The following is a 21,053-nucleotide window of genomic DNA, read 5'->3' as shown; positions in this document are numbered from 1 at the left end:
AGTAAGCTAATCCTACTCAAGTTTCGTTCGTGCCAAGAACGGGCGGAGACACAAAAAGTTAAGGGAACGGACTCCGACTGGCTATGTTGCGAAATCAATTTTTCTAATTCGTGGATTCGGCAACAAGAAGTTGAGTTTGTGGAATTAGGCATACTAGTGATTTTGTATCTGAAAGGAAAAGGTAAGATGCGTCGATTATCCTAATAGGTATTTTGATTGTTTAACGGTACACCCTGGAGGTTTCACTATTGTTGTATAATTAATCATAATTTAAATAAAAGTGTTGGTAAAGTGAATCTCTTTAATAGCATAACAATTGAACACACATTGCGTGTGTCCTTTTCCTGGACCCTCAGTGCCAAAGGACTCCAGAGCGCAAGGATGGCTGTGTCGGTCTCAAGGGACCTGTCAGTGAGCGTGACCACGGACATCAACTCGGATAAACTGACCGACAAACAGCAGGCTCTGCGCGAGAGCATCCAGAAAGGCGAGCCGAAGGCTTTGGGGGTGAGCGTCAGATGTCAAAGACTATTTTTACTTATTTTTTTATAGATGGAGATGCTACAATAGGGGGGTGGTTATTATTGCATGTTGTGTGCATTTAGTGTCCTGTTTTTTTCTTTTTTTCTCATTATGTTTGACTGATGCGTTTAAGAATGAAATATGTATTTTGTACATGACTCATTATATTTACTGTCTCTACAAAGATGTCAGACATTGATTTGTGGTGAACGCCTGGAACCTAATGTGTTTGTGTCAATAAGACAATCATATTATAAAACCCTTTTTACATCAGCAGTTCCCACAAAGTGCATTTACAGTAAACCCGGCCTGTGTGTGTGTGCTTGCATCTGTCTCTCTGTGTGATTGTGTGTGTTCTATCTATCTATCTATCTATCTATCTATCTATCTATCTATCTATCTATCTATCTATCTATCTATCTATCTATCTATCTATCTATCTATCTATCTATCTATCTGTCTATCTATCTATCTATCTATCTATCTATCTATCTATCTATCTATCTATCTATCTATCTATCTATCTATCTATCTATCTATCTATCTATCTATCTATCTGTCTGTCTGTCTGTCTGTCTGTCTGTCTGTCTGTCTGTCTATCTATCTATCTATCTATCTATCTATCTATCTATCTATCTATCTATCTATCTATCTATCTATCTATCTATCTATCTATCTATCTATCTATCCCTCTCTCCCTATCTATCTATCTATCTATCTATCTATCTATCTATCTATCTATCTATCTATCTATCTATCTATCTATCTATCTATCTATCTATCTATCTATCTATCTATCTATCTGTCTGTCTGTCTGTCTGTCTGTCTGTCTGTCTGTCTGTCTGTCTGTCTGTCTGTCTGTCTGTCTGTCTGTCTGTCTGTCTGTCTGTCTGTCTGTCTGTCTGTCTGTCTGTCTGTCTGTCTGTCTGTCTGTCTGTCTGTCTGTCTGTCTGTCTGTCTGTCTGTCTGTCTGTCTGTCTGTCTGTCTGTCTGTCTGTCTATCTATCTATCTATCTATCTATCTATCTATCTATCTATCTATCTATCTATCTATCTATCTATCTATCTATCTATCTATCTATCTATCTATCTATCTATCTATCTATCTATCTGTGTCAGGTGTCCCAGATAATGATTGGGTTGATGGTGATGTCCTACTCCATCCCCCTCCTCTCCACTGAGTTCACAGAGGTCGTGACCTTTGGGGTGCCATGGTGGAGTGGCCTATCGGTAACCTAGTAACCTAACCATCACTCATACTCACTCTCTGTACTGAATAGTTACATAAGTTATTCTATCAAATTTGTTATTGTGATTACCAGTTTTTTTTAAAAAGTGTTGCCATTCAATTTAATTATTGTTTTATCAGCTAATGCACTCATTCTTTTAATCATTGTTTATGATATTTGATTGACAATTGGGAGTTGTTTATATCTGCTGTGTCTAGTTCATAGCAGCAGGAGTCGTTGCCATAGTGATGGAGAAACACAGCAGTATGAAATCGGTGAGTATGAATACCACCACACGGTATGCTTGCGTACACACACTCACACTAGTGATCTCATAACCCGCAATCCCCATGGTTATATCCGCGGGCCGTCCAGGTTTAGGGCAATGATGTATATAAACTCTGGATTGCTAATTCTATGTATTGGCCAATGAGAGGCTTTGAAGCCACTGGTCGGCAATATTAGCACTCCCCAGAAAATCAGTCCTCCATAGAGAGAAATAGTAATGGCGTCTTTTTGTAGGCACTAACTCCGCCATGGTTCATTGGACAAAGCCTATGGGGAAAATGAATGGCGTTTTTGAAGGGTTTTTTGTTTAAAACCTCTTAAGGATTGCAGCCTTTTTTTCCAATTTCCACCTAAAATGAAACCTAATTGCCTGTAGCTCAGGACCTGAAGCAAGTATATGCATATTCTTGATACTTTTTGAATGTAAACACTTTGAAGTTTGTGGCAATATGAAATTAATGTAGGAGAATATAACACATTAGATCTGGTTAAAGATAATAGAAATAAAAAAGCGGTTTCTCAAAAATAATTGTTGCATCATCTTTGAAATGCAAGAGAAAGGCCAAAGACAGTGAAGTATGATTCTAGGTGTCATTTATACGTTGTCCACAAGATGGCAGCAGTTTGTGTGCAACGTTTCAGACTGATCCAGTGAATAATTACTTCACTACACAATATTTTGTATTCATTCTGTCAGGAGTTTGCCCAAATGTGCCAAATTTGTACATTTTTAAATGTTCAAGTACATTCAACCTTTATTTAACTAAGCAAGTCAGTTAAGAACAAATTCTTATTTTACAATGAAAGCGTACCACGGCCAAACCCTCCCCTAACCCGGATGACGCTGGGCCAATTGTGCGCCGCCCTATGGGACTCCCGATCACAGCCGGGTGTGATACAGCCCGGGATCGAACCAGGGTCTGTAGTGACGCCTCTAGCACTGAGATGCAGTGCCTTAGACCGCTGCACAACTCGGGAGCCTAACATTACCTTACATAACTATAGAGAACATACAAAAATCCTATGGCAATAAAACATTTAAGTTTACACACTGCCAGAAATGTCATACATGATGGATCATTAGCTTCCCTACAGAAAAGACAGCTGGTGTGGGGTGTGTCAAACTGTAGAACCCAGTTCCTACATTTGAATATAAAAATGGATGTTATCAAACAAAACTATGAAACAAAACTTTTATGGGACCCTTAGGATGACAAATCAGATAACGATCACTGAGTGTAAGTACATTATTTACCTTCAGAGGTGAATCTATCAAACCATTTGCCGTGATAAAAAGTGTTTTGTTGTTGTGCACTATCCTCAAACAATAGCATGGTATTTTTTCACTGTAATAGCTACTGTAAATTGGACACTGCGGTTAGATTAACAATAAGACATGTCTATGTCCTGGAAAGTTGGCTGTTGTTTACAACGTCATTCTAGTCACATTATCGCATATTGAGCAACAACTGTCCCGATTTAGGGACACTGATCCCATAGAGGTTTTAAACGCCCAAAATAAGGTTTGTAGTAAACACAGGCTTAGGAGATTTTATACGTTTAGTTCTATGAGATAATCTTCATCAGCTAACATCACCTTTTGTGAATTTTGAAGAATTTATGTAATTAAAAAAAGCACATTAAGCACTTCATAATAAAGGCGTCCTAATTCATAAAGGTCATGTTAACTGACTCCTATCATCTCATAGAACAAAACTTATAAGATCTCCTAAGCCTGTGTTAACCTCTGACCTTATTGTCGGTGTTCATTTTTCGCATAGGGATGGCTGAATGAACCAGCGGTAACTCATTTACGGGTTTTAGGGCTACAAGCTGGCGCGTTCTATAGGATTGAATGGAATTCGACATTATTTAATTTAAATGTTTCAAGGACAAAATTGGATGTATTTAAGTATTTTTGTTGTTTTAGTGGGGACAGTAACATTAATACTTTCTAAAAATTATACTTTAAGGAAAATGTTTTTAGATATTGCTTTATTTGTATGTTTAGCTCATATTGTATCATTTAAAAGTATGCATTAAGGTGTCTGTAATAGAATAAACATGGCAATAGCTTCCAAAATATATATATTTTTACAATGGTGTTGTGGTGCCAAGATGGAGGCACGGTGGGTTCAAAACAGTGCCCCCTATCATCTAGTGTTTATATATACATCATTGGTTTAGGGTTATGAAATATTATGCAAATGCAGGGCGGGTAGGTGGAAGTTGGGTTGAATAAAGAGAAAATAATACATAAAAAAAATCTATACATGTATCATTGTTGTGCAATTTATATCTAGGCCTATAGACTACATTTAGGGTTTTCTTTCATGTTTTTGGCATTAGTGAGAAAGCCTAAACTTTAGGGCCTAACTTTACGCGCGCCAAATAGCCTACACGCCAAACGCTTTTGAGAACACATCGAACCACTGAGGCAAAAAGGACAATACTGGAGTTTAATTCAATAAGAAAAAGCTGCGAAATAGAGAGTTGAAAATACAGAGACGGGAGGGCCATAAAAGTAATGTTGGGAAAGATTTGGTGAAGTGGTAAAAGAGGATGATAACAGTGCATATATTATGTGTGAAGATTACGAATCGCTATACGACAGTCACAAGATGGGGACTTCAAATAGGCCTGTGACACGTCAAGGGAACTGTAGCCTACTGTTCAGGTGGGTTTAATTGAAACTGAAATCTGGTACACTAACCTCTCACATAGCCTTAATATTAACTCCTGCAGAATTAAGCATTTCTAGGGTAAAATTATACACTAAATGTACATTTTGACTCGGGAACAGGAGTAGAGAAATATGATTTATTTCAGAATCTTGAGAGAATGTGAATGCACAGTCAGGGACCGGCTGTAGAGCTGCGATCTATCGGCGTCATAAAAGCTGATAGTATTTCAACCACATAAATACGCATCCAAGCCAAACTCAAATCTTATCAGAAACATGTTGGGCCATTTTCACAGCTTTCAATTTCCTTACAACTGGTCAAACAGATTCTGGTGCGCAAGGGTTTATTTCGTTTTCTAGGAAACATATAATGACAGAAGAGAAGCTGCATGTATCCAATAATAGACAAGTTGACTCACAAATAGCCTAGCAAAATTATAAGCAGAAACATATCTAAAATAGGCACACAAAAAATCCAGCACCCCTTGTCAAAAATAATTCTGCCATCTCTGACTCTAGCCTACAGTGCATTTATTTATTTATTTGTGGGTCGGTGCGAGCCTCAGATTTTCACTTTATCACAGATAGTCACACACACATTCTAAAAATGTACACTATAATCAATGAGGTCTGGCCCCTGACTCCCACCCCTATCAATTCAATTCAAGGGGATTTATTGGCATGGGAAACATGTGTTAACATTGCCAAAGCATTTGAGGTAGATAATATACAGAAGTGAAATAAACAAAAATTAACAGCAAACATGACACATACAGAAGTTTCAAAACAATAAAGACATTACAAATGTCATATTACGTATATATACAGTGTTGTAACGATGTACACATCTCTTCCTCCCTCTCTCTCTCTCTTTCTCTCTCCCTCTGTCCCTCTAGCTGGGTGTGTGTATGGTGGTGACACTGGTGGCCATTTTGGTTTCTCTCCTGGCCCTCATCATCTACTTCATTGATCTCCACAACAACCCAGAGGCACCGTGTAACCACCCCCTGGTCCCCGCAATGCACGACAGGCAGGAGTATGAATGTAACCACCAGCACTATGCCACTGTTAGTACCTCTTTCATCATTGGTCTGTTTGTGTGTGTGTGTGTGTGTGTGTGTGTGTGGCCAGTATCCAGTATCAGTCAAAAGTTTGGACACACCTACTCATTCAAGGGTTTTTCTTTATTTTTACTATTTTCTACATTGTAGAATAATAGTGAAGACATCAAAACTATGAAATCACACATATGGATTCATGTAGTAACCAAAAAAGTGTTAAACAAATCAAAATATATTTGAGATTCTTCAAAGTAGCCACCCTTTTCCTTGTTGACAGCTTTGCACACTCTTGGCATTCTCTTAACCAACTTCATGAGGTAGTCACCTGGAATGCTTTTAAATTAACAGGTGAGCCTTGTTAAAAGTTAATTTGCAGAATTTCTTTCCTTCTTAATGTGTTTGAGCCAATCAGTTGTGTTGTGATAAGGTAGGATTGGTATACAGAAGATAGCTCTATTTGGTAAAAGACCAATTCCATATTATGGCAAGAACAGCTCAAATAAGCAAAGAGAAACAACATTCCATCATTACTTTAAGACATGAAGGTCAGTCAATACAGAACATTTCTTCAAGTTCAGTCGCAAAAACCATCATGCGCTATGAAGAAATTGGCTCTCATGAGGACCGCCACAGGAAAGGAAGACTCAGAGTTACCTCTGCTGCAGAGGTAATAAAAAGAAGAGACTTATTTCAGTCAGGATGTTAAAGCTTAAAGCTTGATCGCAAATGGGTCTTGCAAATGGAAAGTGACCCCAAGCATACTTCCAAAGTTGTGGCAAAATGGCTTCTGGACAACAAAGTCAAGGTATTGGAGTGGCCATCACAAAGCCCTGACCTCAATCCTATAGAACATTTATGGGCAGAACTGAATAAGTGTGTGCGAGCAAGGAGGCCTACAAACCTGACTCAGTTACTCCAGTTCTGTGAGGAAGAATGGGCTAAAATTCACCCAAACTTATTGTGGGAAGGTTGTGGAAGGCTACCCGAAACGTTTGACCCAAGTTAAACAATTTAAAGGCAATGATAGCTACCAAATACTAATTGAGTGTATGTAAACTTCTGACCCACTGGGAATGTGATTAAATAAATAAAAGCTGAAATAAATCATTCTCTCTAATATTATTCTGACATTTCACATTCTTAAAATAAAGTGGTGATCCTAACTGACCTAAGACAGGGAATTTTTACTAGTATTAAATGTCAGGAATTGTGAAAAACTGAATTTAAATGTATTTGTCTAAGGTGTATGTAAACTTCCGACTTCAACTGTATATACTGTATTCTATTCTATTCTACTGTATCTTAGTCTATGCCGCTCTGACATTGCTCATCCATATATTTATATATATATTCTTAATTCCATTCCTTTACTTAGATTTGTGTGTATTGGATATATGTTGTGACATTTTTAGATATTACTTGTTAGATATTACTGCACTGTTGTACTAGAAACACAAGCATTTCGCTACACCCGCAATAACATCTGCTAAACACATGTATGTGACCAATAATATTTCATTTGACGTGATGGTCGAATTTTTGCAAAGAAAACACTATTAAAGAACATCAATAATAAGAACAGACCTGCTTGGGCCCAGAAACAGGAGCAATGGACATTATACTGGTTGAAATCTGTCCTTTGGTCTGATGATTCCAAATTTGAGATTTTTGGTTCCAACCGCCTTGTCTTTGTGAGACGCAGAGTAGGTGAACAAATGATCTCCACATGTGTGGTTCCCACAGTGAAGCATGGAGGAGGAGGTGTGATGGTGCTTTGCGGGTGACACTGTCTGTGATTTATTTAGAATTCAAGGCACACTTACCCAGCATGGCTACCACAGCATTCTGCAGCGATATGCCATCTCATCTGGTTTGCGCTTAGTGGGACTATCATTTGTTTTTCAACAGGACAATGACCCAACAAACCTCCAGGCTGTGTAACGGCTATTTGACCAAGAAGGAGAGTGATGGAATGCTGCATCAGATGACCTGACCTCCACAATCACCTGACCTCAACCCAATTGAGATGGTTTGGGATGAGTTGGACTGCAGAGTGAAGGAAAAGCAGCCAACATGTGCTCAGCATATGTGGGAACTCCTTCAAGACTGTTGGAAAAGCATTCCTCATGAAGCTGGTTGAGAGAATGCCAACAGTGTGCAAAGCTGTTATCAAGGCAAAAGGGTGGCTACTTTGAAGAATCTAGAATAGAAAATATATTTTGATTTGTTTAACCCTTTTTTGGTTACTAGATGATTCCATATGTGTTATTGCATAGTTTTGATGTCTTCACTATTATTCTACAATGTAGAAAATAGTAAAAAATAAAGAAAAACCCTTGAATGAGTAGGTGTGTCCAAACGTTTAACTGGTACTGTATGTTGTTACCCCAATGTGTTTGTAATGCATCATGTCTCTGACTCATTGAGAAATTATATTTAATCTGAAATTATAAATCTCTCATATTCAAATGATCTGTTTCGTCACAATGCAATATTACAAACGATGTGTGACAAATGTTCTTACAAATGACTTGCTCTCAGTTTAACTTTAGCTCTCTCTCTCGCTCTTTACCTCAGGTGTTCAGTTATGGAGTAAAGTCGTCCCTCCTACTCTTCACCATCATCCAGATCACCATCTCCTCAACGCTCTCTTACATCCTGTACAAAAAGAGGAGGAGTTTCGGACCATACTCAGTAAGACAGACAGGAAAATACATTAAAGGGGAACTTTAGTATTTGATTCAATTAACAGTTGTAGATTACAAGATTACCATGTACATTATATATTTAGGATTTATTAGGATCCCCATTCTGCAGCTACTCTTCCTGGGGTCCAAACAGGGTTTAAACAATTACATCACAGTAAAACACAACAGCCTACATCATAAATAAAACAATACATCATAAAATACATTATTACTCTATTATTGCAAATGTACAATATAAAGTCCACACTACCACAACATTACAATGTGTATGTGTGTGTGTAGAGTACATGCAGATGACAGATTACAGTGTCTCCTGGCCCATAGACTACTTTCCGGGTTAGGAACCATCGAACCATCTCGGCCGTCATTGTAAATAAGAATTTGTTAGTAACTGCCTTGCCTAGTTAAATAAAGGTTGAATAAAATAAAATGTAAAAAATGGTAAAATACTTCCCCTTTAATATTTAGTTTATCACTGTAATATTTGTTATTATCTGGGGTATTATTGCTGAATTACCATGATCATATTCATCACAGGATGTGGTGGGAATAGATATTTACATTTTTTAACTTGGATTTATTTGCGGGTATGTTCAGTCTAAATGTTATTATTATATGTCTATTGTTTATGATCACAACATATGCTTGCCATATTGAAAACAAGAGTACTGGCAATGAGGAATAATATTTCAAGACAGAATCCAAACAAAATGAAAGGGGGATAAAAACAACGGCTATTTTTTCAGAGAGATTTTTACCGTACAAATAAAATATTTACAAGATTGTGTAAATACACAGAGGATGCCACAGGGCAATAGAGTAGTGGCAATAGAGTAGTGGCAATAGAGTAGTGACAATAGAGTAGTGGCAATAGAGTAGTGGCAATAGAGTAGTGACAATAGAGTAGTGGCAATAGAGTAGTGGCAATAGAGTAGTGGCAATAGAGTAGTGGCAATAGAGTAGTGGCAATAGAGTAGTGACAATAGAGTAGTGGCAATAGAGTAGTGGCAATAGAGTAGTGGCAATAGAGTAGTGGCAATAGAGTAGTGGCAATAGAGTAGTGCCGTGGAAATTATCGCCAGGGACACCTGAAGTCAATGTAAAATGTTCCTTCACATTAGTTCATCTATTTTTCTACTCTCCCTTTTTCTTTCTTTCTCTCTTCCAGTCTATCAATCAAGATGTACCCTCGACTCCCATACTGGTCACTGCCCCCAACTTCAACTGACCAATAACAGCTGCAGAAAGACATTAACTGACCAATCACATCTACAGACAGATTTCCACCAATTCCCCTGTTATGATACTGATGATTTGTCCGCCACTGATGGTTTGTTTAAGTTTCTACCATTGTGGCTTTATGTTATGTCTTTGAATGTGTAACGTGAAGCTGTGGAAATGATTTGGATGTGATTCCATAGTATGCAGTGTTTTACTACCATGCAGTGTTAAATAATGGTTTCATTTTCCCTAAATTCCTCATTTGTTTTGTATATTATCACCAAAATAAAATCATTTGTATCAAAAATACTGTTCTTCAAAATGCATTTGAAAAAATGACCTCCATCTGTTCTGATATTATGTCCCGCTCGTCTTCTCTTCGGATAGTCAGGACAAAGTGTTCTCTCTCTCCCTAGAACACAAGTAAGCCTTGTCCGAGCCAGAACGGCCCATAGGGGCTGGAGCCTATTGCCTGTTTCTGCAGCGTGAGGCAGCGTGATGTACAAGTACACCTCATGGACAGGACGATAGAATGCCTAGAATGACAGAACAACATGAAGAAGGTTTAGACAGCAATGTCATCAAAAATGTCCTCTTAAGATTCTCCAGGAAGTGTTTCTGTCACTAGGTTATGGATGTGCTCTGGGAGCCAGATGGAACCTCCAGTGAATGGATGGAACTGAATGGAACCATTTGGAACAGTTGACTTCATTTTGGTTGGCTCCCATGTACAGTACACTTCCTGGTATCGTTCGAAACAAAGCCTTTTCTCCCATTCTAGGCACTAGGCCAGAGAGATTCCACTCTCGTCTCTATCCATTCGAAACACACACACACACACACACAATGTGACTGGGCCGTCCAGCTGCCGACCTCCTGACCTCCCTCATCTCTTCCTGTTCTGTTCCCTCACAGTCTCTCCTTTCAGAGACATGGAATGTGGCCCAAATGGCACCCTATTCCCTATATAGTGCACTACTGGTCAAAAGTAGTGCACTGTATAGGGTATAGGGTGCCATTTGGGAGGGGGGCAGGGTTACAGGGTAGTGGAGTGGCTGAGCTGTTCACTGCTTTGATGGAGTCTGACTCCAGATTATTCAAAAAACTGTTGTTTCTCTCTGGCCCCCTCTTCCATTCCATCCCACACTCTCCCTCCCACACACAATCCACCCCTCTCTTTTTCCATCCACCCTTCCTCACCTCCTTTTTTTCTATATCCTTCTTTCTCGCTCTTTACATTTACTTATTCACTGCATTATTACATTTCTTTTTTTATTTAAGAGGGACAAATATTAAAAGCTCTTTATAAATAAATATACATGATTATTTTCTCTCCCTCCCTCTTTTTCCCTCTCTCTGAACATCTCCCTGATATCAGAAGGGAAGACGTCTTTATTTGTAATTTGAGTAGCCTAGTTACATATCTGTTCTTTCTGCCAAGGAATTTTCAGTACACGGAAGACTTCTGTCCAACGGCCACAAATATCCCATTGCTTTCACTGACAATTGACAGCAACAGGGTGAACTTTTGTTTTCTTGCCTAAACAACCCAAGATCTTTACAAATAGTGAATTGAATCTACTGTATCTGGTCGAAGAACAAGTGTGTGCAAATTTGTCATTTTGCGCCACCAAAAGAGGTTCGTATTTAGATCAATATATGGCTTTGCTACCACCTAGTGGACATGACCAGTTGTAAAACAAAAGCAACAAAATAACCTGGCCATTCATCTCGCGCGCCCTCCAACGGTTGTGTTGGTTTGTTGACAAGCTCTAATACCTTGATGAGCAAACTAGTTTGCTTACATGAACTAACTGATCAATGTTTGTAAAGTAACGTGATACTATAGAAAGGTAGTAAGCTACTTTAGTTAGTTCACCACTTCAATGTGCAGGAGAGAGAAGATAGCTAAGTGCTGCAATTAGCTTAGCTACCTGAACTTGATGTGCTAGCTAGCTACTAGTAACGTTAGCAGAGTAGCTAGATAGCTCGGTAGCTTTGATATTTGACCCATTCTGCGTGTTTATCTATCGTAACACACACCACATGCTCTTTGTCACAGCTATGGAGAAAACCCAAGGGAGGGATCTCAGCCTAAAACCGATCGTGATTGCAGGCCCTGTGATCAGGGACAAGAAGTTTCTGCAATGGCTGGGCAAGGTCCTAGAGCTCAGCTGGCTGCGGAACAAGGACATAGAGGCAAGGCCATATGAGTTCACCTATAATTTGGATAGACCCATTTGTCCATTTATCAGTGATGTTACACCTGACTTGCACACCTACTCCATGATGATAAATACCTGGTTCTACTCTTTGTGTTTCCTTCAGGAGCGCAAGGGACTGTTGGGAGAGTTGCTCCCCTCCTTCGCTAACGGAGCTGTCGAGAGCAACGACTTCCTCTCCCTCCAGGAGATCCTAGAAAATGTCTGCAGTAGTGTGTGTGTGTGTGTCTGTGTTTTCTTTATTTGGGTACAGTTTCTTCTCTCTCACACACACACTTGTCTTGCATATATACCCCCCCAGATGGATGTGAACTGTGGGGACTATGACGGCACCAAACCACTGCTGAAGGCCTGTGAGATCGGTAACCTGGACATGGTCAAGTACCTGCTGGCCAAAGGAGCCTCGCAGCATTTGAAAGACCGCTTCGGAAACACACCCCTACGCCTGGCCATTATCAACAGGTAGCCCACTAACCCTGCTCTGCTTTGTCAAAGCGTCATTGTAAGTAGCCTACCTGGAATAAGTCTAGAAGTGGACTAATAAAGCAACATTGAAAGCATCACACACTAAAGCCAGATAATGGTGGCTCACATTTGCATGTCAGGCATTATGACGTCATCAAGTTCCTGAGGATGAGAGAGGCGTCACTGGCTATGCCCGCAGTGAGGATCGGCGTGGAGCTGCTGCAGTGAGTAACTCCTTATTCATTAACATGAACCATTTTGAGTCGTGCTTTCATTATTCAAAAATAAGATGCCACTCTTGTTATAGAAATATTGACCCACGTCTCTCTCTCCCCCTCCTCCCATTTCCCACCATCTCCCTCCCTCTCCCACCCTCCCTCTCCCACCCCCCTCCCTCTCAGGGCGGTGGCCAAGAAAGACTACCAGCTGCTTCATGCCTGGGCGCTGTCTGGAGTGGACATGGACTCTAAGGACTACAATGGACGCACGGCCATGCACCTGGCTGTCAAGATGAGGGACACAGTCATGGTCCGCAGGCTGCTGGAGTATGGGGCAACACCGCTGGTAAGAACCAGGGTCGTATTCATTAGTGAAAAATGTAGCAAAACTCTGAGCAACTGAAAAAACGAAAACAAGCATTTCTTATTGGACAAGTTCAGATAGCCCCTCCCAGTTCCTCAAAATTTCAACCCGTTTTCTTCCATTTCATGCCTAGTGAATACAGCCCCAGGGTCATGTTCACTCACTAGGCACTAAACGGAAGCAAACAGTACCTCCCTGTTTCAGCCTATCTCAACTTGTCCTTTAAGAAACACGTTTTCCGTTGCACAATGTTTTGAAAGGTTTTGCTACAGTGTGACCCTGCTCATCTCAGGGTGGAGTAGGAGAGGTAAAAGAGGTAGTAGTTTAATTTTCACCAAAGTAGCAACTGGGCCGTTATGCCACCTAAGTGTTTTTACTCTACAGTTAGAGTTTCAGCAGCATCCTCAACATACCACCACTACATCTGACAATTGAAATGAATGTCCTTTTTCCAAATTCACCTTCAAAGTCCGATCCACTCCCCCACCTTACCTCACCTCTCTTCTCATGTCCTTCCCTCTCCTGCCCTTCCTCCTCTCTTTCCTCTCCTCCCCACCCACCCAGGAGATAGATATCTGGGGCCAGACTCCAGTGGACGAGGCCCGTAAAGGCAACATGTTGAGGATCATGCTGGCGTTCCACCCCCTCTTCACTGAGCAGCTCACCACCAAGCTGGCCTACCTGACCTGCAAGGCCCAAGCCCAGAGGAACAAGTAATGGAAGAAGACCCTGAAATGTGTCCCAAAGGGCACTCTATTGCCTATATAGTGCACCACTTTTGACCAGGGCCATAGGGAATAAAATAAACACCGGGGCCCAAGAAAACACTTTCATAAATAAACTTTAATTTTACTTATTTTGTTCAGACTTTTATTTGAGCTATTTTGTGTATGATATATAGGCCTAGTACTACTACATATTTTTCATTGGTCGAACAAATAGACAACAACAGGAGATGAGGGTATGAAAATAAAGGTTGGTATAAAATAAAATACATTTGGGGCGGTCAACTGCCAAACGTTGTCGAACGTTGCAGATAGAAATGACATGAACAGAGCTAATGTGAATCCTTATGATTCATGTCAGAGGAGCATGTCTGTTCTACGTGGCCTATTTCAATCGGGAACATTCTGAAACGTTGCGACCTGACTGTCGACTTGACAGTGGGTGGCGAGCGTGCCCTGCTTCTTTTTTTCTACCAGGGGGCGGGTTTTACGGCGTCTACGTTTCAGGAATTCCATCCAGTCTACGCAAACCCTCATTTAAATTGTAAATAGAAGGCTAGGGAAAGTTAACTCGATTTTAGCCTGATCGAAGAAAAATAAACATTGGTGTGAAGAAGATAATGAGGGAATAATAGTCGATCAATATTAGTAATCAGTTGTATTATTGTATTGCAGTGTATACAGATGGTTCAAAGGTTACGATGAATGGGAAGACGGGAGCAAGTGTATTTATTCTTGAGTTCGATGTTAATCTATGCAAATCTAACAAATGGTTTGTCTGTATATTCAACAGAAATGTTTGCGATAATTGTTGGATTGCAATGGATAGAGGAGGTGCAACCAAGAAGAGTAGTAATATGTTCGAACTCTGCATCGGTTTTGTGTAGTTTAAGATCTGGAAAGTCAGAACGCGATGATTTATGGTTAGAAGTAATGATGCAGTTATTGGGATTACAAAGAAATTACATTGACATTTAGTTCGGTTGGATTCCGGCTCATGCAGGAGTTTATGGAAATAATATAGGAGATATAACAGCAAAAGGAGCAGTGAAAAGCACTATTGTGGATGTACAGGTGCAGTTGGGTAGAGGAGAATTTAAAACATTCATTCGAAAAAATGGGTTAGATTGCTGGCAGAGACAATGGGATGAAAGTAGGAAGGGCAGACACTTTTATAGTACAAGGACATTTTTACGGGAGATAGTGTCATTGAATGAGAACAGAAGGGGGAAATGAGATTAGGGCATACGGGATTGAATTCATCTTTGAAATTGATAGGAAACATGGTACTATAATGTGCAATGGCTGGAAACGGTTGAACATGTATTACTATTTTGTGAAATGTGTGTAGAAAGGGAGAGGTTGTTTGACAGGGTCAGAGGTTGGACGGGAGTGGGTGGGGATGATGGGAGTGGTGAGGTTTGCACGGAGTTATTTTATTTGATTAGAAATCCAGGGTTAGTCAAGAGAATATTCTGTAGTGGTATAGATAGGTCGTCACACTCCAGTACAGTAGGTGGCGGTGTATGCACTTGTCAGTTGATTGCGATTTGCCAATAAAACTTAAAGATGAAGAAGGGCAACGCAACTACTGTAGTACATTTTGTGTTGGCCTGCCTACTGTCTATATCCTGGAGACTGTAGTTAGACTGTTTTTTTTTCTTTCCATATGTTAGACATAGGCTACACTGTAGCCAATATGTTTCTGTCTGTAGAGTGACCAGTTTAGATTGTTGTAGCAAATGGTTATGCAGTGAAACCATATTCAACTAAATCTAAAGACGTTGGATGTTTTTTTAATCTTTCGACTTTACATAAGGCGTCTGAAACAATGAAAGTGTGTTTCGTCTTGTGTGTGCTGAGCACCGTGGTAGTTTCTTGTTCGGGAGAATATAGTCGCTTCGAGAAGTCATTTAACTATTCCCCGGGAATGATGCAAGTCCTCCGGGAGACGCTCACGGATTTGTCCCAGGAGGCGCACAGTTACCTGGTCCACCTTGTTGGGGCGCGGTCAGTTGAAACCGCACAGAAGGTGAGGCACAAAGAATAGCCTGCTCTAAATTAAATTTAACAGTAGTATGTATCATAAAATCTTAGTCTAATGATGTCAGTTCTTTTGTCGAATTAGGTAGGTGCGAGTAGCAACAAGTCGGCCTGTACGGGAACCCTTGCTTGTTTTATTTCCGTATTTAGGGACCCATGTGTTTGCCTCAAACAGAACCCTATATCAATTCTCTCTCTCTTGTCAGTGTTTCTTTCGGTTGGTCAAGTATCTGGCTGCGGTAGCGGCCAGTGGCGCAAATGTGGTTATGAAGTACCTCACCCAGTTCCTGAGGGCAGCAGGAGTTGATGGTAAACACCTGCTCTAGGATCATTCATTATTCATCATTATAATATTAAAGGCAACACTGATGTTAAATCAGCACTCCTATTCCCACTTTATGAATACCAGGCCCAGAAAGCTAATGCAATACTCCAGTCAGTCACCAATACTGTTCCCAGAGAGCTAAATCATGTCATGTGCAGACTTTTGTTTCAGCCCAGCACTAACACACCTAATCAATGTCTTGATGGGCAGTTGACTAGTTGGATCTGGTGTGTTAGAGCTGGGCTGGAGAAGAAAAAAACCTGTACAACCTGTAGCTCTCCAGGACCAGGGCTGATAACCAGTGCACTATTCAATAATGGAACAGACCGTTGTCTATACAAAAATAATAATTTTAAGTAAATCATTCTTATGTCATCTGTTGATTGATCCCATATTGTGCAACATCTCAACACACAACCCATGTACAGTACTAGACACTCTCACATTGTAATTTACTGTAATTGTTCTCTGTAGACACACACACACACAACACAACTGGATGAAAGTCTGACCTGCTAAGGGAGCCCTTTATCCACTGACAGACATGCCCTGGATTAGGTGTGTGTGCCAGAAGAGCAAACCTTTTTTTCCACAATGCCAAAAGTAACCTACTAGGCTTTGTGACTATAACCTACCGGTACAATAATTACATAGCAACACACTGTTAAGACTACGTTTTTGCCACATCTTGGAATGGAGACAAGTAAAGGAAGCATTTTTAAGAATACTAGGCCAGAAAATGCACTAATATGTTGTATCTCGCTTTTTCTCTCCTCCAGTTCAAATGCCTGTTAACAGTATCACCCCAGATGCTGTGGTCTATATCGGTCAGTGGCTTCTGCTGGCTCTCATTGGCTACTGGCTGCTGTCCCTGGCCTTCTGCTTGGTGGCATCCACTTTGAGGCGGGTCCTGTGGCTACTGAAGCTGGGTGTGGTTTTAGGACTGTTTGGACTGATCCTAAGTGACCGCAGCGCTGAAACAGAGACTACGGCGCTGCGATTGGCCGGCCTGGTGAGCGTCTGCGTCCTACTGGGTATAGGGCATTCTGGCACCGGCGGCGACAAAACCGACCTGGAGGATCAAGTGAGGGTGCTAGAGAGACAAGTGAGAGAAATGGAGAGGAGGAGTGAGGGATGGATGGATGGGAATTGAAAGGCCTTGTTTTGAACATAATCACGACATTGTACATAACGTTTTGTTTGCAAATGTTTTGGTATCGTTTTGCATAATAAAGTATTTGCCTTTTTTCTTACAGATCCTATAGTTATTTTGTGTGTGAAACAGAACTGACAGCTAATTAGCTTGTTTTCAAGGAGACAGACAATGTAATTTCTGTTACGGTGGATATGTGCATTTCCCACGGACTATTCTGCTATAAATACTATTGATATTTGTAGAATAAAAACATTCCATAAGGTCTGACGATATGGCGTTGGAAATCATTTTCTTCCTCACACAACACAAACAAGTTATCTAATAAAACAAATACTTCCTATTACCTACATTACAGATCTGTCCATTCCTTTAAAGTTTGTGTGTCGTGGGATGAGACGGTGAGAAAAGCAATTCTGGAAAAACATTTTAAAAGTGACTCCAAGAGCTTGAGCTTGATCAAGTGGCATCTGACCTTCTCCAATTGATCAAGTGGCATCTGACCTTCTCCAATTGAGATTCTCCCCTTGACCAACTAAGGCCAGGAGTTTTTCCAGTTCTGGTTACATGGTCTGGAAATGCCCTGTCCCTGAATATAATCATGTAGAATTAATTTTCCTCACCCCTTGACCCGACCAGGGGTACATTCATTAGGAACCTAAAAGAAGCAACCAGGTTGAAACGGGTAGGGACTAACTGAATTTGTCCCCAAAATAAATGTTTCCAGTGCAAAACTGTTTGCTTCATTGTGCACTTATGAATACACCCCCAGGACAATCTCCCGTTGGTAGAGGAGATGAAGGCACCGTTTGCGTGGTGAGGCTTAAGCAAACGACTAGACGAAATCCGAGGAGTGAAATCGGGGGAGGAGCAACTGCGACAGCCAAAAGTTGGACATGTGGTTTTACAACAAATAGCAGTGTGCCATTGTTATAAAAGTATTTCTTTGTCTCCAACTCTCATATCACACAATCATAATTTGTAATCAAATGTGTGTACTTTGTACAAACAATGAGAGAGACATATCACATTCACTTTGTATATATCCACTGTATATATAAATCGAGGCAAAGTTGGTTCCTGTTTCAGTCATGTCTTTGGTCATGTTCGTGCGGGTCAAACAAAAACAGCCTAATGATTGGTGGACAATAGAGCCTCCCGCAATGCAGGTGATGGCTGCAGGGTGAAGTCGGTGAAGAGCAACTGCAGAAACGTGCAGTCAAAACTTCACGACCTTTGATCACATGATTTTTGTAAAGTTCACGCAGTCGACATGTCGGCACAAATGGGATCATTTGTATCCCCATAATTCAACGCACTTTGAAAGGTGACCAACGACGGTCACCGACTTGACAAAAGTGATCCGCTCGAATGCGTCCCACTGTCTGTAAAACCTTCAGGAGTGCATCATTATATAAAATACATTAAATATGATAAATAGGATTTTATGCAGAGATACAACATCTTAATAAAATAGAACCCTCCCAATGTATTAATAAGCTGCCTAAAAGTTATTTAACCCTGTTGAAATGACAGTAGTTTCATATGTAGTACTAAAATGGTGCACCATGCATATAATAACAAACAGCTATACTTTGGCATGGAAAGGCATTTCTGTTCATATTTGCATATATACTGTATACACTCTTTAAATATACACAACAGGAAGTAGCTACCGGCAATTAGCTACCTACCCGACAGGCGGAGAGGTTTGCTTGGTCTATCTTGAGTGGATGATGAGTTTTCCTAGTGGCTTCTGATTGTATGATTAGGTGGGATGTGGGTTCTGATTGGATAATGAAAATCTAAGAAAAAAAATGATTCCAAGAAGGTTCTTCAGCTGTCTCCATTTTTGGTTCCAGGTAGAGCCCTGAAAGGCAGTTATCGGTTGTGCTCCTCTCCTCAGACGTTGCTGACGAATGCCAGTTCTTACAACTCTTGGATAGCTATTTTACGTATCAGCTAAACCCTATGTTATAGCTATCGGGTGCCCGACGGCACAGTCGATGACGTGGCACGCAACCATTGGTTGATGCATGCAACGTCTCAGCAGGGGAACACGACCAGTGTTTGATCGATACCATCTTCAGCATTGAGTTTGAAAAAAGACACGTTACAAAAATGTAAGGCCACACCATAGAGATAGAGGACTCATCTTTTTATATGTGCCATTCGAGCATCCGTGTCTGCATGGGCTGCGCCATTGAGGCAATTCCATTTTGAAGTAGTCAGTTCTATTCATCACGATTGGCTGAATTGCAAACAGGCCCCATGGTTTAACAGGGGTAATCTAAATACGGCCTTGTAGAAGGTACAATGCAATGTCTTATGTTAGAAAAATAACAGTGGATAGGTGATCTGAGGGGCAATGTCGTCTAGCTCACAGCTACATCAACAACATACTGCTTCCTCTCCAACCCATATAACAGTCACTGAGCCGTACCGGCCCGGAGCCGTGGCTACATTAACCGATTGGACCGATTCTACAGGAAGTTGGCGGGGGAGTTTTTTCCTGTGTCCATGTTGAACAGGAAGGCTCCGTCTGTGGAGTGCAGGGCGTCAGAGGCGGGCGGGGAGACGGGCGCGATGGGCGACGAGGCCTGGGGGGGGGGGAGGAACAATGTCAGAGGGTGTGCGTATATGTGTGTGAGAGGGTGTGTGTGTGTGTGTGTGTGTGTATGAGAGGGTGAGTGAGGACTGACCTAGGGTGGTGGATGGGCAAGGAGGGGGATCAGCTGGAAACATGTTCTCCACCTCCTTCCCGGAGGGGGCGCTGTACATCACTGGAGCATACCCCTCACACACACACACACACCCTTTCTGCAGAGGGTTGTACATGGAACGCAAAAGGGTTTTACCTGAAACCAAAAAGGGCTCTCGTATAGGGACCTTCGAAGAACCCTTTTGGAACCCATTTTTCTAAGAGTGTAGGGTAGAATAGAGTAGAGAAGAGTATGAAGCCCTACCATCGGAGGAGCCCCAGGATTGTACTGTGGCTGGTTGGGCGGGGGGCCATTCCACTGTGGGGGCTGAAGCACTGAAACAAAACACTGTCACACTCTTTCTCTTCCTTGTTTCTTCTGAGGATTTCCACACCTGACAGGAGGACTACGAGAGTTTCCTAACAAGAACCATACCAGACACTGATATAATGAACAGAAGGATATATATATATATATATATACACACACACACACACACACACTCGCTATCGACTCCAATTACATACAAAACACAAGGCATGCAAAAACCAACACATCACAGTATGTAGTTAAATGAGTAATAATAAATTGTTCATATACCATGATAGAACGTCTGCAATAACCACAGAAAAACACGTCACGTTATCACCGTTCAACTACAGAATAGGCATCACCGTAACAATGTCATTACTATAGTAGTACAGCATGGGAGACGAGGGGAGACAGATTAGAGGGGGGAACCTAAAGGCAACTTCTACAAGGGATTTGTCCCAAATGGCACCATATTCCCAAGTGAACTCGTTTTGACCAGAGACCTACAGAATAGCGAGAATCGGGTGCCATTTGGTAGCCAAGCCACCATCTAACTATCCCTCGCCGGGACACCAGGTCCAGGGGACACCCCTCCTCCGGGCATGTTGTAGCCGGGAGGGGGGTGCAGAGTCTCGGGGTTTTCCAGTTAGATATCGGTGGTGTTGGGGATTTGTTCTTGAAGATCTCCTTCCGGCAACAGAAGCAGACACTGGCGGGGATACCGAGCAGGAGGAGGAGGGCCAGGAGGGGTTTGCCTGCTTCATTCTCATGTTTGTCTGGAGGGGGATAGGGGGACGGGGAGGCGACGGAGG

General features: G+C 41.2%; 3 protein-coding genes across 7 annotated transcripts; all 3 read left to right on the top strand.

Moving 5' to 3' along the window:
- Positions 1–30: 30 nt before the first annotated feature.
- On the top strand, positions 31–10,019 carry tmem176 (transmembrane protein 176). Of its 2 annotated transcripts, none has more exons than XM_024398625.2 (7): positions 31–181; positions 357–507; positions 1,642–1,752; positions 1,970–2,026; positions 5,619–5,789; positions 8,361–8,477; positions 9,660–10,019. In XM_024398625.2, exons 2-7 carry the CDS (start codon positions 382–384, stop codon positions 9,717–9,719), a joined length of 642 nt encoding a protein of 213 aa, XP_024254393.1. In that variant the 5' UTR covers positions 31–181; positions 357–381; the 3' UTR covers positions 9,720–10,019. The 2 variants fall into 2 exon arrangements, with proteins under 2 accessions (XP_024254393.1, XP_024254394.1); XM_024398626.2 differs by having other exon boundaries at positions 47–181; positions 309–507.
- A 719-nt stretch (positions 10,020–10,738) lies between these two features.
- On the top strand, positions 10,739–13,837 carry si:dkey-9i23.14 (L-asparaginase). 4 transcript variants are annotated; one of them, XM_042312109.1, is made up of 7 exons: positions 10,739–11,351; positions 11,775–11,911; positions 12,041–12,136; positions 12,236–12,396; positions 12,540–12,623; positions 12,801–12,963; positions 13,546–13,837. In XM_042312109.1, the coding sequence occupies exons 2-7, from the start codon at positions 11,777–11,779 to the stop codon at positions 13,696–13,698; spliced, it is 792 nt and encodes a 263-aa protein (XP_042168043.1). In that variant the 5' UTR covers positions 10,739–11,351; positions 11,775–11,776; the 3' UTR covers positions 13,699–13,837. The 4 variants fall into 4 exon arrangements, with proteins under 4 accessions (XP_042168043.1, XP_024254396.2, XP_042168042.1 ...); XM_024398628.2 differs by lacking the exon at positions 10,739–11,351 and adding an exon at positions 11,384–11,565; XM_024398629.2 differs by lacking the exon at positions 10,739–11,351 and adding an exon at positions 11,396–11,469.
- A 1,431-nt stretch (positions 13,838–15,268) lies between these two features.
- On the top strand, positions 15,269–17,498 carry tmem109 (transmembrane protein 109). The gene is made up of 3 exons (XM_024398624.2): positions 15,269–15,738; positions 15,956–16,058; positions 16,854–17,498. Exons 1-3 carry the CDS (start codon positions 15,538–15,540, stop codon positions 17,225–17,227), a joined length of 678 nt encoding a protein of 225 aa, XP_024254392.1. The 5' UTR covers positions 15,269–15,537; the 3' UTR covers positions 17,228–17,498.
- Positions 17,499–21,053: the final 3,555 nt, after the last annotated feature.

The sequence above is a fragment of the Oncorhynchus tshawytscha genome, linkage group LG34, assembly GCF_018296145.1.
Source record: "Oncorhynchus tshawytscha isolate Ot180627B linkage group LG34, Otsh_v2.0, whole genome shotgun sequence".
NCBI classification, from domain to species: Eukaryota; Metazoa; Chordata; class Actinopteri; order Salmoniformes; family Salmonidae; genus Oncorhynchus; species Oncorhynchus tshawytscha.
Note: the sequence above shows the minus strand (reverse complement) of the source record. Positions and strands in the feature narration are given on the sequence as shown.

Excerpts from the sequence above, each read along its gene's own strand:
- si:dkey-9i23.14 (XM_042312108.1), top strand. The coding sequence starts at position 11,759 with ATGCTCTTTGTCACAGCTATGGAGAAAACCCAAGGGAGGGATCTCAGC. Across the intron at positions 12,137-12,235 it reads TCCAGGAGATCCTAGAAAAT|ATGGATGTGAACTGTGGGGA; the intron begins GTCTGCAGTAGT and ends ATACCCCCCCAG. Across the intron at positions 12,624-12,800 it reads ATCGGCGTGGAGCTGCTGCA|GGCGGTGGCCAAGAAAGACT; the intron begins GTGAGTAACTCC and ends CCTCCCTCTCAG.
- tmem176 (XM_024398625.2), top strand. The coding sequence starts at position 382 with ATGGCTGTGTCGGTCTCAAGGGACCTGTCAGTGAGCGTGACCACGGAC. Across the intron at positions 508-1,641 it reads GCGAGCCGAAGGCTTTGGGG|GTGTCCCAGATAATGATTGG; the intron begins GTGAGCGTCAGA and ends TATCTGTGTCAG. Across the intron at positions 1,753-1,969 it reads CATGGTGGAGTGGCCTATCG|TTCATAGCAGCAGGAGTCGT; the intron begins GTAACCTAGTAA and ends TGCTGTGTCTAG.
- tmem109 (XM_024398624.2), top strand. The coding sequence starts at position 15,538 with ATGAAAGTGTGTTTCGTCTTGTGTGTGCTGAGCACCGTGGTAGTTTCT. Across the intron at positions 15,739-15,955 it reads CAGTTGAAACCGCACAGAAG|TGTTTCTTTCGGTTGGTCAA; the intron begins GTGAGGCACAAA and ends CTCTCTTGTCAG. Across the intron at positions 16,059-16,853 it reads GAGGGCAGCAGGAGTTGATG|TTCAAATGCCTGTTAACAGT; the intron begins GTAAACACCTGC and ends TCTCTCCTCCAG.